The 12,110-nt window shown below is 50.0% G+C and overlaps 1 protein-coding gene across 1 annotated transcript in view; it reads left to right on the top strand.

Moving 5' to 3' along the window:
• LOC101787599 (protein FAM228A) overlaps nt 1–10,342 on the top strand; it is a 29,242-nt gene extending 18,900 nt beyond the window's left edge. Inside the window, exons 6-7 of the mRNA XM_063231667.1 lie at nt 3,188–3,323; nt 10,003–10,342. Of these exons, the coding sequence (XP_063087737.1) occupies nt 3,188–3,323; nt 10,003–10,173 (307 nt within the window). The 3' untranslated portion in view covers nt 10,174–10,342. The remainder of the gene's footprint in view (nt 1–3,187; nt 3,324–10,002) is intronic.
• The last annotated feature ends 1,768 nt before the right edge of the window (nt 10,343–12,110 follow it).

Here is a 12,110-nt window from a genome sequence, read left to right as displayed (position 1 = left end):
AAGGAGCCCAGAAAGCGGCTGCCCCGGGGGTTTCCACAGGGTTAGGGGTCCAGGCTGGCGGTTATTTTATTTCAACACACGTCTTGCTGTCTGTTGTTCTTTTGAAAATTAGCTGCCAGTCTCACTGTTGTTCCTTTGATGATAATTTTTCCTGGATGCATTGTCCTTTCTGTTTTTATTGTGTTACAGGAGATTTCTCGATGTGGACTTTTTAGTGTTTTTTACTTGGAACACAAGTCTCCTGGGACCTGGAGACTAATGTCTTTAACTAGTTCCTGGGATGTTTTTAGCCATTTTCTCTTTGATTGTTATATGGCATATTCTCTCTCTTTTTTGAGTATTCCTGTTAAACGTGTTTTAGATTTTCTCATTGTGTATTTTCTGTCTCTTACATTTCTCATATATTTTTCAGGGCCAGGGGATTTAGCTCATTGGTACAGCGCCTGCCTGGCAAGCGTGAGGTCCTGAGTTCAATTCCCAGTACCAAAATAAAGTTAATTTAATTTAAAAATGTATCTTTAATCTTTTTTGTCCCTGTACTTGATTATAAATACTGTGCTTTGTGCCGTGTCTGGCAGCTGTCACACTCCTCTGTTGAGTTGTTATTTTCAGTTATTTTATTGTGCATTTTCAGAGTTTCTGTTTGATTCATTTGCAGGTAGTTTCTGGGGAAGGCTGTCTGCGAGGGTCTGGGGAGTCTCCATTAGGGGTAGAAGAGGCTGAGACCAAGGTTAACTGCCCTGCAGTGCCAGGCCCTGGAATACAAACCCTCCGAGAGGCTGGGGGCACAGCAGACCCCGTCTCTGCCCTGGCACTTGGATGCTCCCAGGTGGGCAGGGCGGGTCAGCTGTGCACTGTCAGCTCCCTCTGCAGAGCTGTCCCCTCTTTGGGCATGGCCCCACGACGGCCCAGGGACTTCCCTGGGCGTCCGTGGACGTCTTTCTAGTGACTGCAGCGGGTGATAAACGGTGGCCCCCAGCAGAAGCAGAAGTCTTGTTGTGCTGGGGTTTTTTTTTCTCCCAAATCCATTTTATTCAAAAATAAAAAGAAAGAAAAAATAAAAACTACCACAAAATTTCAAAGCACATCAGTCAAGGGCAACAATGGTACATACATTGTGCAGTGTCATCCCCAAATCATTCACCCAGAACACAAGCCATCTGCATTCAGTTGTCCAAACAACACCAGCACAAATCTTTCTCTTCAGGGGACTCAGAGGAAACTGTGGTACAACCGTCTTAACGGTTTTCTTGTATACATAGACATACACATACACACGTTTCTTCTTGCAGTGTATCACAGTAATTAAACAATATAGTATTTATGTGTGTCTTATTTATTTCACTAATGAGTATGTTCTCAGGTGCACCCAGTTACCTATAAAAGTTTCCAGTTTATCATTCTTTATGGCTGAGTAGTACTCCATTGTATAAAATACATCTTTTTATCCATTCCTCGTCAGTGGGCATTTAAGTTGTTTCCATGTGGGTGTACATGCATCACTATGGTGTGATATTTTTAATTCTTTTGGGAAGATACTCAGAAGAGGAATAGCTGAATCAAATGGACCTCCAATTCTAGTTTTTTGAGGAATCTCCACATTGACTTCCACTGGCCGCACCAGTCTGCATTCCCATCAACGGTGGAGAAGGGCTCCTTTTCCCCCACAGCCCCTCCACCATTTGTTATTGGTTTATTTCTTGATAGTAGCCGTTCTTTCTGGGGCGAGGTGGAATCTCAGTGTTGTTTTAATTCACATCTCTCAAAAGATCAGTGAGGTTGCACATTATTCACGTACTTATTTGCTGTTTATATTTCTTTGTCTGAGAAGTGTGTGTTCATCTCAGATGCCCTTTTTTGGATTAGGTCTTTAAATCCGGGAGAACTGATTATTTTGAGTTCTTTCTGTTTCTCCATAGTGATCCTTTGTCTGAGAACAGCTAGCAAACATTTTCTCCCATGTGGTGGGTGCCTCTTCACTCTCTTGGTGGTTTCTCTTGCTGTCTGAAAGCTGTTGAGTAGGGTGAGACCCCAGTTGTTGACTCTTTGTGACAGTTTCTGTGCAATCAGGGTTTTGTTTATAAGGTCTTTACCTACACCAGTGTCTTCAAGAGTTTAACCTACTCTATCTTCCAGCAGATTGAATGTTTCTGTTTTAATATTAAAAGCTTTGATCCATTCTGATTCTAGCTTAGTGCATGGTGAAAGACATGGGTCCAGTTTTAATCTTGGGCGTGTGCAGAGCCAGTTTTTCCACACCATTTATTAAAGCGGCTGTCTTTCTCCCAGTGACGGTGTTCGGCACCTCTGTCAAGGAGAAGGTGGCTGAGGTGCTGGGGCTGTTGCTGCATGTTGTGCTGCTGAGACACTTCCCTTCTCCTCCGTCCTGAGCATCACTGGATGCTCTGGTTCCCCTGGTGATTTTTAGGTTTTATCTTCTACTTCTGGCTTTGTGCTTCCTTTATCAGTTTTAAACCACTTTTTCTTGAGCGTTGCTGACACTGTCTCTCCCTGCTCCACAAGGACACACAGGCTTCCTCTGCCTATTCCTTCCGTCCCCTCTCCCGCTGCTCCGCTGCTTGTCCTGTGTCCGTTCTCCTCCATCCCCTGGTCTCCCCTGGTCTCCCCAGGCCTCCGAGATTCTGCTCAGTCCTGCCCTGCGGGAAGCTCTTCAGCGTCTCCCAGGGCTTCACGACCAAGTCCTGAGCAGGCCCTGAGCATGGCACAAGACCTGTGTCCCATGGCCCTTTCTGGCTTAGCTCAAAAATCTCCTCTTGGTAAAGAAAAGAGCTGCCTGTTAGTCGCAAGCCCCTCCGGGCCAAGTGAGCGTGGTGTGGCTGAGAGGAGAGCTGTGTTAGTGGCCTTCACGTTGCTGTGGTAACCAAAACCTTGCAGAGAAATGTTCCATTTAGCTCCCAGGTGGGAGGTTACCGTCCACTACCAGGCGGCCCAATGCTTCGAGCTGCACACGGCTCAGGTCAGCAGCCAGGAGAGGCAGGAACAGGCGAGGGCCCGGGCCTCCCAGGCCGCTTCTCCTGGGGCCAGGCCACCCACACCGCCCGAGGGGCCCAGGCCTTGCCACGCGGCCCTGGAGACGCCCACCCAGGGTGCAGCCAGGCTGCCTTCCAGCACCGCCGCACAGCTGTGGCCCTGACCTGGGACCGTTTTCCTGCTTTTCCCCACGCAGTCCTGAGCTGCTCACCGGCGCAGAAGAGCAGCTGCTGCAGGGCGAGGAGCTGACCTCGGACCTGAGTCAGATCCTGTTTGAAAGGCAGTTCCGGCGCTCGAGGCTCAGCCGGGAGACCACGGGAGCTGCAGAGAAGGTGAGGGGGGTGGGAAGGTCTGGGGGTCCGGGGGAGCGGGGCCCACCGCGGGAACCTCGAGTCCAGGGCCGAGCAGAGCCTGGCCCTCAGATCAGAGATCAGGGATCAGATCAGAGGAGGCCACAGCATGGACTGGAGCAGGAGAGCAGGGGGGGAGCCCAGGAGAGATGCTGGGGTTGTGTTTTTGGGGAAGCCAGACAGGAAGCCTGTGGAGCGAGGCGTGCCCTGTTTTCTCTTGGGGACCCAGGCTTACCGGTGGGCAGGGGAGCCGGGCCAGGGCCCTGGGCCTTGCTCCTGCGGTCACCACCCTGCTGTCACTTTCTACCATTGGCCACCCCGTGTTACCCCAAACCTGACCATAAATTTGTTGTTTCGTCGCAGTGGTAGGGGGTAACTTTTGAAATGAAATTTGTACAAAGAAAGGAAGCAAAGTGAGTGTTGTACCCCAAAAATGAGACGACATCCAAAAAAGAGCGCTTTATTTAGGGTGGTACCCAGCGGCACAGTAGCATTAGAATTTGCAAATCTGTGTAACTAGGTTAGATTTTTGGGAGCCACACAGCAGGGGTGGGAGGGGATAAGGGTGAAGAAGGCTCTGGTTCCCTTATTTGGCCCGGGAGACAGAGGTCCTTGCTTAGTCAGTTGCCTTTACGGGAAGTTTTGTCACTAGTGGTCAGTGAGTTTCTCTTTTATGGGATCTTGGCAACTTGTGGTCAGCTAATTCCAGGAACAATTGTCTCTTACATAGGGGGACAAAGGTTGGGACAGAGCGCAGGGTTACCAGGGTAACGATGCATATTCGGAGCTTCAGTTAGAGCACAACAGGGAGATTTTTAGATATTTGGCGCATTTGCTCCCAGGGCCTTTGGACTGAGCACAGGGACATCACCAGCTCCCCATTTTGGGGGGACAGGATCTCATTATGTAGTTCAGGGTGGCCTTGAGCTCTCTGTGCAGCCTAGGGTGGCAGGAATCCTCCTCCCTCCATAGATGCTGGGCTAACAGGGACACGTCTGACTTGTTTTTTTAAATCCTAAGACAGAGTCTCACTGAGTTGCTAAACTGCCCAGGCTGGCTTGACGTTAGGTGTTTTACAAGCAGGAAAAGGTATTTCATGTGCAGGAATTTTCCCAGCATGGATATCAGCCAGCACTCATGGCGCATGGCCTGATTGTCCTCAGTCCTCTCCCTGGTCCTGAAGCCCAGGGGGTAGGACCCCGGGCAGACCCACGTGTGTGTGTGTGTGTGTGTGTGTGTGTGTGTGTGTGTGCACGCAGGCCCAGGGCCTGCAGGGCTGCAGTGAGGGTGGCTTGGCAGCCCTCCCCACACCTCCTCCTGGCCGCTCATCTCTGCCACACCAGGGGCCCCGGGGAGCCTCTCCCCCTCATTCCAACCTGAAAACCTGGTCAGGTCTTTGGCAGCATCCGTCCTCTGTGGTCTCCTTGCTCTCTCCAGACTTTTGAAGGAGGAACAAATTCTCCTTAGCTGGCAGGTTCTGATGTAACGCTCCCCAGCAGTTTCCACTGAGTGTGATTCTGCTGACCATGGTCAGCCCTTCCACGGTCAGGCTTCCTGCCAGGCCCGCAGTGCTGGGGATGGACCCAGGGCCTTCACACTGAGCTACATCCCCATCTCTTCATTTTGAGACAGTCTCCCTCGGTGGCCAAATTGTCCCAGCTGGGCTTGAACTTGCCGTTCTCCTGCCTCAGCCTTCCGTAGTCCTGAGATTACAGGCGTGTATCTCCATGTCTGGCTCAGTTCTGGTTTTTAAAGATTCAAGCTGTGTAATGTGATGAGTTGACCCTTCATAATGCCTGCGTTATGAAGAGACGGCCACAGTCAAGCTTAATGACACACTCACTGCCTCGCACACTTTTGCGTGCATGAGTGGTGAGCACACTTACGATCTAACCTAGCAAATTTGAAGCATAGCCTTCTCCTGGTATCAGCAGGAGTTGGCCCCAGGACCCTCAGTGGGTACCAAAATACGTGCTGCTCAGTCCCGTGTGTGCAGTGGTGTTGCATTGGCGTGTAACACACACGCCATCCTCTTCCTAGGGTGATTGATGCCTACCTAGAATATGAGTCCCTGCTGTCCATCCCTAGGGGAGCTTGCCTTCAGTGAAGATGCCTCCTCCCAAGGTCCTTTGTGTACGCTGAATCATTTCTAGATGACTTCTCCAACTTAATACTACGTAAGTTCTCTGTCAGTGGTTGTTACACAGCTGTGCACCACCATGCCAGCTGACAGATTCCTTTTTACTGTGTTGATTTCATTGCTTGTCACTGGGTTGTCTAGCATATTTGTGTCTTCTTGAGTTAGCTTTGGTAATTTATATGCATCTAGGAATCTATTTCTTTAAAATTTGCCAATTTGTTGGAATTGAGTTTTTTAAAGTAGTTACTATATTCTGGATTTTGACAGTGTCTGTTGTGACTTCATCTTTTGCATTTCTAGCTGCACTATGTGGTAAGTCCTCGGGCCTATCTGTTTTGTTTATTCTTTCAAAGAACCAGTGCTTTGATTTGCCGATCTGTGCATTATTTTTGTTTGTTTTTAGCCTCCATGTCATTGATTTCTGCTCTAATGTTATAGTTTCCCTCCTTAATTTGTTTTGGCCGGAATTGTGTTTCTCAAGTATTTTAGAATTCCTCATGGGGTTATTCACTGGAGCTTGCTCCATTTTCCTGATGGAGGCATTGTTTGCAATGAACTTTTCTCTCGGGTCTGCTTTCTTGGGGTCCCAGAGTTTTTGGTGAGTTTAAATTTCTTGACTTTTTCTATAATCACTGGTTGTGTATAGGTGTGTTGTTAGTTTTCCAGATGCTTCTACCTTTTCTGCTATTTCTTCTGCAACTCTATTTTCATTGCATGGTGGTCTGAGAGTACACACAGGATAATTTCAAAACCTTTATATTTACTTAAGCAGGCTTTGTGGACTAATGTGTGATCTATCTTGCAAAAAGTACCGTGTGCTGCGGAAAAGAACGTGTACTGTGCTGTGTTGGGATGTAGGTATCTATCTGTAGATATCAAGTACACCGGTATGTTTGAGGGTGTGGTTTAATTCTAATGTTTCTGTGATTATTGTTTAGTTGACCTGACTTTGTGAAAGTGGGGTGCTAAGATCCCCACTCTGGGCGTGTTAACATGTTTGGAGTCTTTTGTATTCAGCAGTGCTGTTTTATGAAGGTAGGTGCCCTGATACTCAGTGAAGAAATACTTACCAGTGTTTCTTCCTGATACATCCTTCCCTGGAGCAGGGTGTAGTGGCCTCCTTTGTCTCTTTTAGTCAGCTTTAGCTTGAAGTTTACATGTCTGGGATTAAAGTTGCTACCCCATTTGTTTCCAGGTCTTGGTGCATGAAGTACCCTTTAATTTTCAGTCTGTGAACATCTGTTTGCATTAGGTGAACTTCTTGCACATTGCAGACAGTTGGATTCTGTTTTCTGATCCCGTCTATGAATCCTCATCTTTTAAATGGGGAATTGAGGTCATTAACATTGAGAGGCCCGCTGAGAAGTGTTGGTTGTTTGCTCTATTGCCTTCTCTGTTACTGACTTGCTTATTTTTCTTTTCTTGTTATTTTTTGTTGCTTACCTGTTGACCTTACTTGGTGTTTTTGTGTCACGAGGTTTTGACCTGTTTTGGTTTCACGTCTTCTGCCTAGGAAATTGGTGAGTGCTTTTTGGAATGCTGGAGTCATAAGTCTCTTGAGCTGGTCTTTTTTGTGAAATACTCTTATTTCTTCACCTATTCTGAAAGAAAGCTTTGTGGGTAGGTTAGCTGAGGTTGGACGTTATTTGTGTTTAGTGCTGAAATACTTCACATGCTCTTCTGGCCTTTAAGATTTGTATTGAGAAGTCTGCTGAAATTCTGATATATAATTTTTTGTTTTTCTCTGACTGATGTAGAAGAACTTATTGAGGAAGAGAAAGCTTCTGTCTGAGGGACAGAAGGGGGCCCAGAGAGTGGGGTGCCCGCCATCCCCGCTTCCCAAGGGTGTTTACTGAGCAAAGCCACAAGGTGAGGGGGGCTCAAGGTGGGACAGAGGTGTCACAGTAACATTACAGAGTGTAGTCGCTGAGGTAACATTGATGCATGGCAGCCCACACGGTGCTGGTGAGGCGGCACAAGCTGTGGTGACCCAGTGAGGTTACAAGTGTAGTCACTTAGGCAGTGTTGATTAAATGGGGATCAAATGGGGAGGCGAGTTGCGTGGCAGGTGCACATGGGCAGACAAGGGCTTTCTTGGAAGGGGTGGCTAAGGGTCCTGTTCCTCTTCCCAGGGTGATTGATGCCTACTTAGAACATGAGTCCCTGCTGTCCATCCCTAGGGGAGCTTGCCTTCAGTGAAGATGCCTCCTCCCAAGGTCCTCTTCTGCACTGACCTCTTGAGTGTCCAGGCCTGTCTGTCTGCCTCGGACATTTCTGCCTAACTTAGCTTTCTGTAATATTCCCTCCTCTGAAGAAGCACCCCTACCTGCAGTGAGGGGGCCAGGGGCTGAGGACTGATCAGGCTACTTGCAGCTGAAGAGGGTGGTGGTTGTGATTGGCATCTGACTGCTTTTAAAATTCTAGTTTTTGGGCTTTTTTTTCCCTATTGGATATCTGGCAATTTAGCAAGGCTATCTCTTGGGGAGCCTCTTTTTTCATCATAGTTGTTTGGTGTTTTGTAAACCTCACTTCTTTGTATATTGAAGTCTTTGTTTGTATTTGGGAATTTTTCTGCTGGGGATGATACAGGAGATGATACAGGGGAAACAAGCTCCCAACCTAGTAGATGTCTGGTACGAGATCATGTTCTCTAAAATTGAAGAATGAATTTTAGGAACAACAGAGGTTAAAAGCAGAATATATTTATTGAAAGAAAGCTTCTGTCTTAGAGAGACAGAAGGGGTCCCATGAAGATTGACAAAGACTCTGTCTTTTCTAGGGACTTTCATGGAGCAAAACCACTGTATGGGGTAGGTCCAAGATGGGGAAAAATGGGAACTCAAAAGGCAGGGGGGGCCTGAGGTGGGACAGAACTACGGTCAACCAATACGATTAGGAGTGTGATTACTCAGGGAGATCACATGGGGAGGTGAGTCATGCAGCAAGGGGCACAAATACAGAAGAGGGTCTTTGCGGGTAAGGGGTTGGGTTAGTGGCTCCTTCTGGCTGCCTCAAGGTGATACCTACTTAGAACATCAGTCCCTGATGTTTATACTTTGGTTGTGGTTGCATCAGTTTTAACTTTTGTCTTGAGATCTGGCCCGAAGTAGAGAGGGGTCTGTGTCCTCCAAGGTTGAAGTCCTCTGCACTGGAGGGTCCAGCCCTGTCTGACTGCCTAGAATATTTCTGTCTAACTCAGCTGTGTATAACAGTGCTAGAGGTCAAAAATTCTACTGGACCGCCCTCTCCTTCAGGACCACTCCCTCTGACCACTTCTCTGCAGAGTACAGCTCTGTGGATGCCTTGGTCTGACTCTGGGGCCCCCAAGGAATCCCAGGAGAGTCCCCACTTAGCTCTCCCCTCTCCGAGCCTGCGGCCCCAGGATTCCCTCCCAGTCTCTCTGATGGGGACCCTGCGGTCCTGGACTGAAACTCTCTGCCTGGGTGTTGGTCTCTCCATCAGTGGGTGGGCGAGTGGGTTGTCTCCTCTGTGCTGAGGAGACCCCAGCAGCAGATCCTGGCGTGCATTGTGCTACTAATGCAGGGATTCCTCCTGGGCATAGAGTGCTAGCCCTGGGGTGTGGTGGGGCCCTTGACTATGGTCACAGTCTTCACCCTGGGCTGCTTCTGTGCAGCCTGGATTTGACTGCATTTCCCTGGCAGTGAGCAAAGCCAAGCATCTGTCTGAGCATATACCTGTGGACCGTTTGTGTGTCTTTGAAAAGATAACCATCCAGACTTCTCCCCTGGTTTGAATTGGGCTATTAGTTTTCTAGCTACTGAGTTGAGTTACTTGTGTGTTTTGGATATTAACCTCTTATTGATTGTTGTTTGCAAGTATTTTCTCCCAGTTGTCTTTAAAAAAAAATATTAGCATATATTTTGCCCGTATAAGGGATGCAGGCTGTCTTCATTTTTTTGCTTCTTTGCTGTGCAGGTTTCTCACTTGGCTCGTTTCTTTCTGACCCTAATGTGACTGTGGGTCACTGCCACTGCTGTGGGGAACGCGGCTGACGCCCAGTGGAGGTTTATTTTTGCTTGTGGCCAGCACTGGGCAGGTGGGCAGATACCCCTCTTCCGGGCTGACTGCTGGCCTTTGCCACCTTTGAGGCTTGGCGTCTGGACTCATGCCTGATGGTGAGGAAGGTGACCAGGCTGGTGTGTCCTTCCCTCCTGTGTGCAGGCCTGGCCTGGAGCTGGTGTGTTAGCACCTCTGTGGGCCGGCTTTCAGTCAGCGAGTGTCCCTGGCTGCCTGACACATGGCAGGGAAACACTTTGTGGATGGCTGGTCATTGCTGCCAGCCCTGCAGACAGGTGTATGGACTCGAGGCCAGGAGAACCTCAGGTGCGAGCTGCAGCAATCAGAGCGTGGGAAGGCCGTGGGACAGGAGAGCCGGCCGGGAGCCCGCGGAAAGGGGGTCCCAGCTCAGGAGGAGGCCCGCGTGGGGAGGGACCGTGGGGTCCCCTGCTTCCAGGGGCCTCCTCGTCCCGACACCCCCTCAGCCCTCTCTCCTGTCACTAGGTTTTAGGGGCCCAACAGCAGCGCCCCCGATCCTGGGCAGCTGGGGATCACCGACAGAGACGGGGCTCACTGTCTGCGCGAGGAGGAGCCATGACGGCAGAGGTGCTGGGGCAGCACCTGGTGTCCCTGCAGGCGGCGGCCAGGCCACCGTCAGCCTTTCACTGCAGATGACTCCGGCCTGCGGCCTTACAGCAGTTAAAACACCGCACAAGCCTTTTCTCTCTCCAGAACTGGAGAGCTGTTACAAGAAATAGCCCAGTAATACCACTTGCTGTTTACTGAGCTTGCTGTGAACCGTGAACTGTGAGCTGTTTGTGTTCATTAAAAAGCCCAAACCACAGAGGACGCCCGCTGTATCCCCCACCCCCAGCCTGAGGGGCCAAGGTCCTGCCCCAGGGTCACCACCACTCACACCTGCTAAGGGTGTCAGACGCCAAGAGCCTGGGTCCCTCATAGGAGCGGGGAGCTGTCCCCTCCTCTGCCACAGTGCCCTACCCCAGGAGCACGGGGGTGGGGGGCTCACAGGGACCCCCACCAAGGGGCACCTTATGGCGGTGTTGGGGGGAGGCCTTTTCCAGGCATCGGCATCTCAGAGCGCACCTCCCCGCCCCAGGCCGCACCTCAGAGAGAGCCAGCTGGGTCTCCCTGGGCAGATCTGGGTCCGCAGGTCAAAGGGGAGCACTGCGGTACCCTGACATCAGCCTACCCCTCTCCTCAGAACCAAGGAAACCTGCTTTCTAAAACCCCAGCGCTGGCCAGGAGTTTGCTTTCCCTGGTGAGGCCTGACCTGCCAAGCTCTCCTGTAAGAAAGCAGAAACTCATGTTTTTTGGTTTTTTTAGAGAGGTCTCACTCTGTAGTCAGGGTGGCCTGAAATTCCCTACATAGCTAAGACTGGGTGCAAACTTGAGACCTTCCTGCTTCAGCTTCCCAGGGTAAGGGATTGCAGGTGTTACAGGTTATAGTCTCAGCTCTTTTATGTCTGTACTTTATCCAGTTACCTAATTAGTGCCTTGGGCCAGTACCCGGAATGACTAAGTCACGGGTGTTTAAATTCTAGTATTTTTTTTTTTTTTGCTTTTTCATTTTTATCGGTACCGGGGATTGAACTCACGACCGCCTGCTTGCAAGGCAGGTGCTTATGCCGCTGAGCTAAACCCCCAGCCCCTAAATTCTAGTATTTTGAATTGTTTTCTGGCCCTCCTTTGCCCAGTGGTTACATTTAGTCGGAAATAAAGACGTGCTGGAGGCCCCAGCCCTTGGGACATCTGAATCATTCCTCCTCCTCCCAGCTGCCTAGAGAAAGCCCAGGCTCTTTACAATCAGGACTCTTCACCCATGAGATTCCTTTAAAGGGGGATCTTCTTCAGTAGTGTTCATTAACCTAGACACCTAGTGGCAAAACCGTTGTTCTATCCATATTAGAAACACCTCAGGGGCTGGGGATGTGGCTCAGGGGTAGAGCTCCTGCCTGGCATGCCCAAGGCCTCGGGTTCAAGCCATAGCACCACAAACCTCAGACTGGGCGTGTCATGGTGGTGCATGCCTGTAATTCCAGCGCTCAGGAGGCTGAGGCAAGAGGATTGCTGCCAGTTCAAGACCAGCCTGGGTTACATGGGAGACCCTGTGTCAAAAAACAAAATAAGAAGACAAAACAACTTCATGCTCCAAAGCTGAGGAGTCAAACAAGCAGCCGAGTCAGGAGTTGGTGTGGCTGAGGAGTGGGGGACAGCATGAAAGTCGGGTCTCTGTGCTGGAGGGTGAAGGGGCTGCTGAGCGGCCGGCTGCTGGGTGTCGCCCTCTTTCCCGGGTGACTTCTGCAGTTTCCAGTCTGCTCAGCCAGCAGCGCCTCAGCTTACCGGTGTGACTCCCACGGAAGTGACCCGTTCCAGCCACTGGAGAAAACAGAGCTCCAGGAACATGATGGAGATCTCCAAAGCCACAGCGCAAGTCATGGCAGAGCCAGGCTGTGGCCCTGGGTCTCTGGCTCTTCTGCCCTCTCCGGGGTCCTCCCCATTCTACCAGAAAGGACACTTGGTTTTGCTGAGCAGCCTCTGACGTGGCCTTTTAAGAACTTCCACAAAGAAAGAAAATCAAGCTTTGAAAGAAG

The sequence above is a fragment of the Cavia porcellus genome, unplaced genomic scaffold, assembly GCF_034190915.1.
Source record: "Cavia porcellus strain 051 isolate PalLab524CR breed Dunkin Hartley unplaced genomic scaffold, mCavPor4.1 scaffold_1, whole genome shotgun sequence".
NCBI lineage: Eukaryota > Metazoa > Chordata > Mammalia > Rodentia > Caviidae > Cavia > Cavia porcellus.
This window is presented reverse-complemented; position numbering and strand designations above follow the sequence as displayed.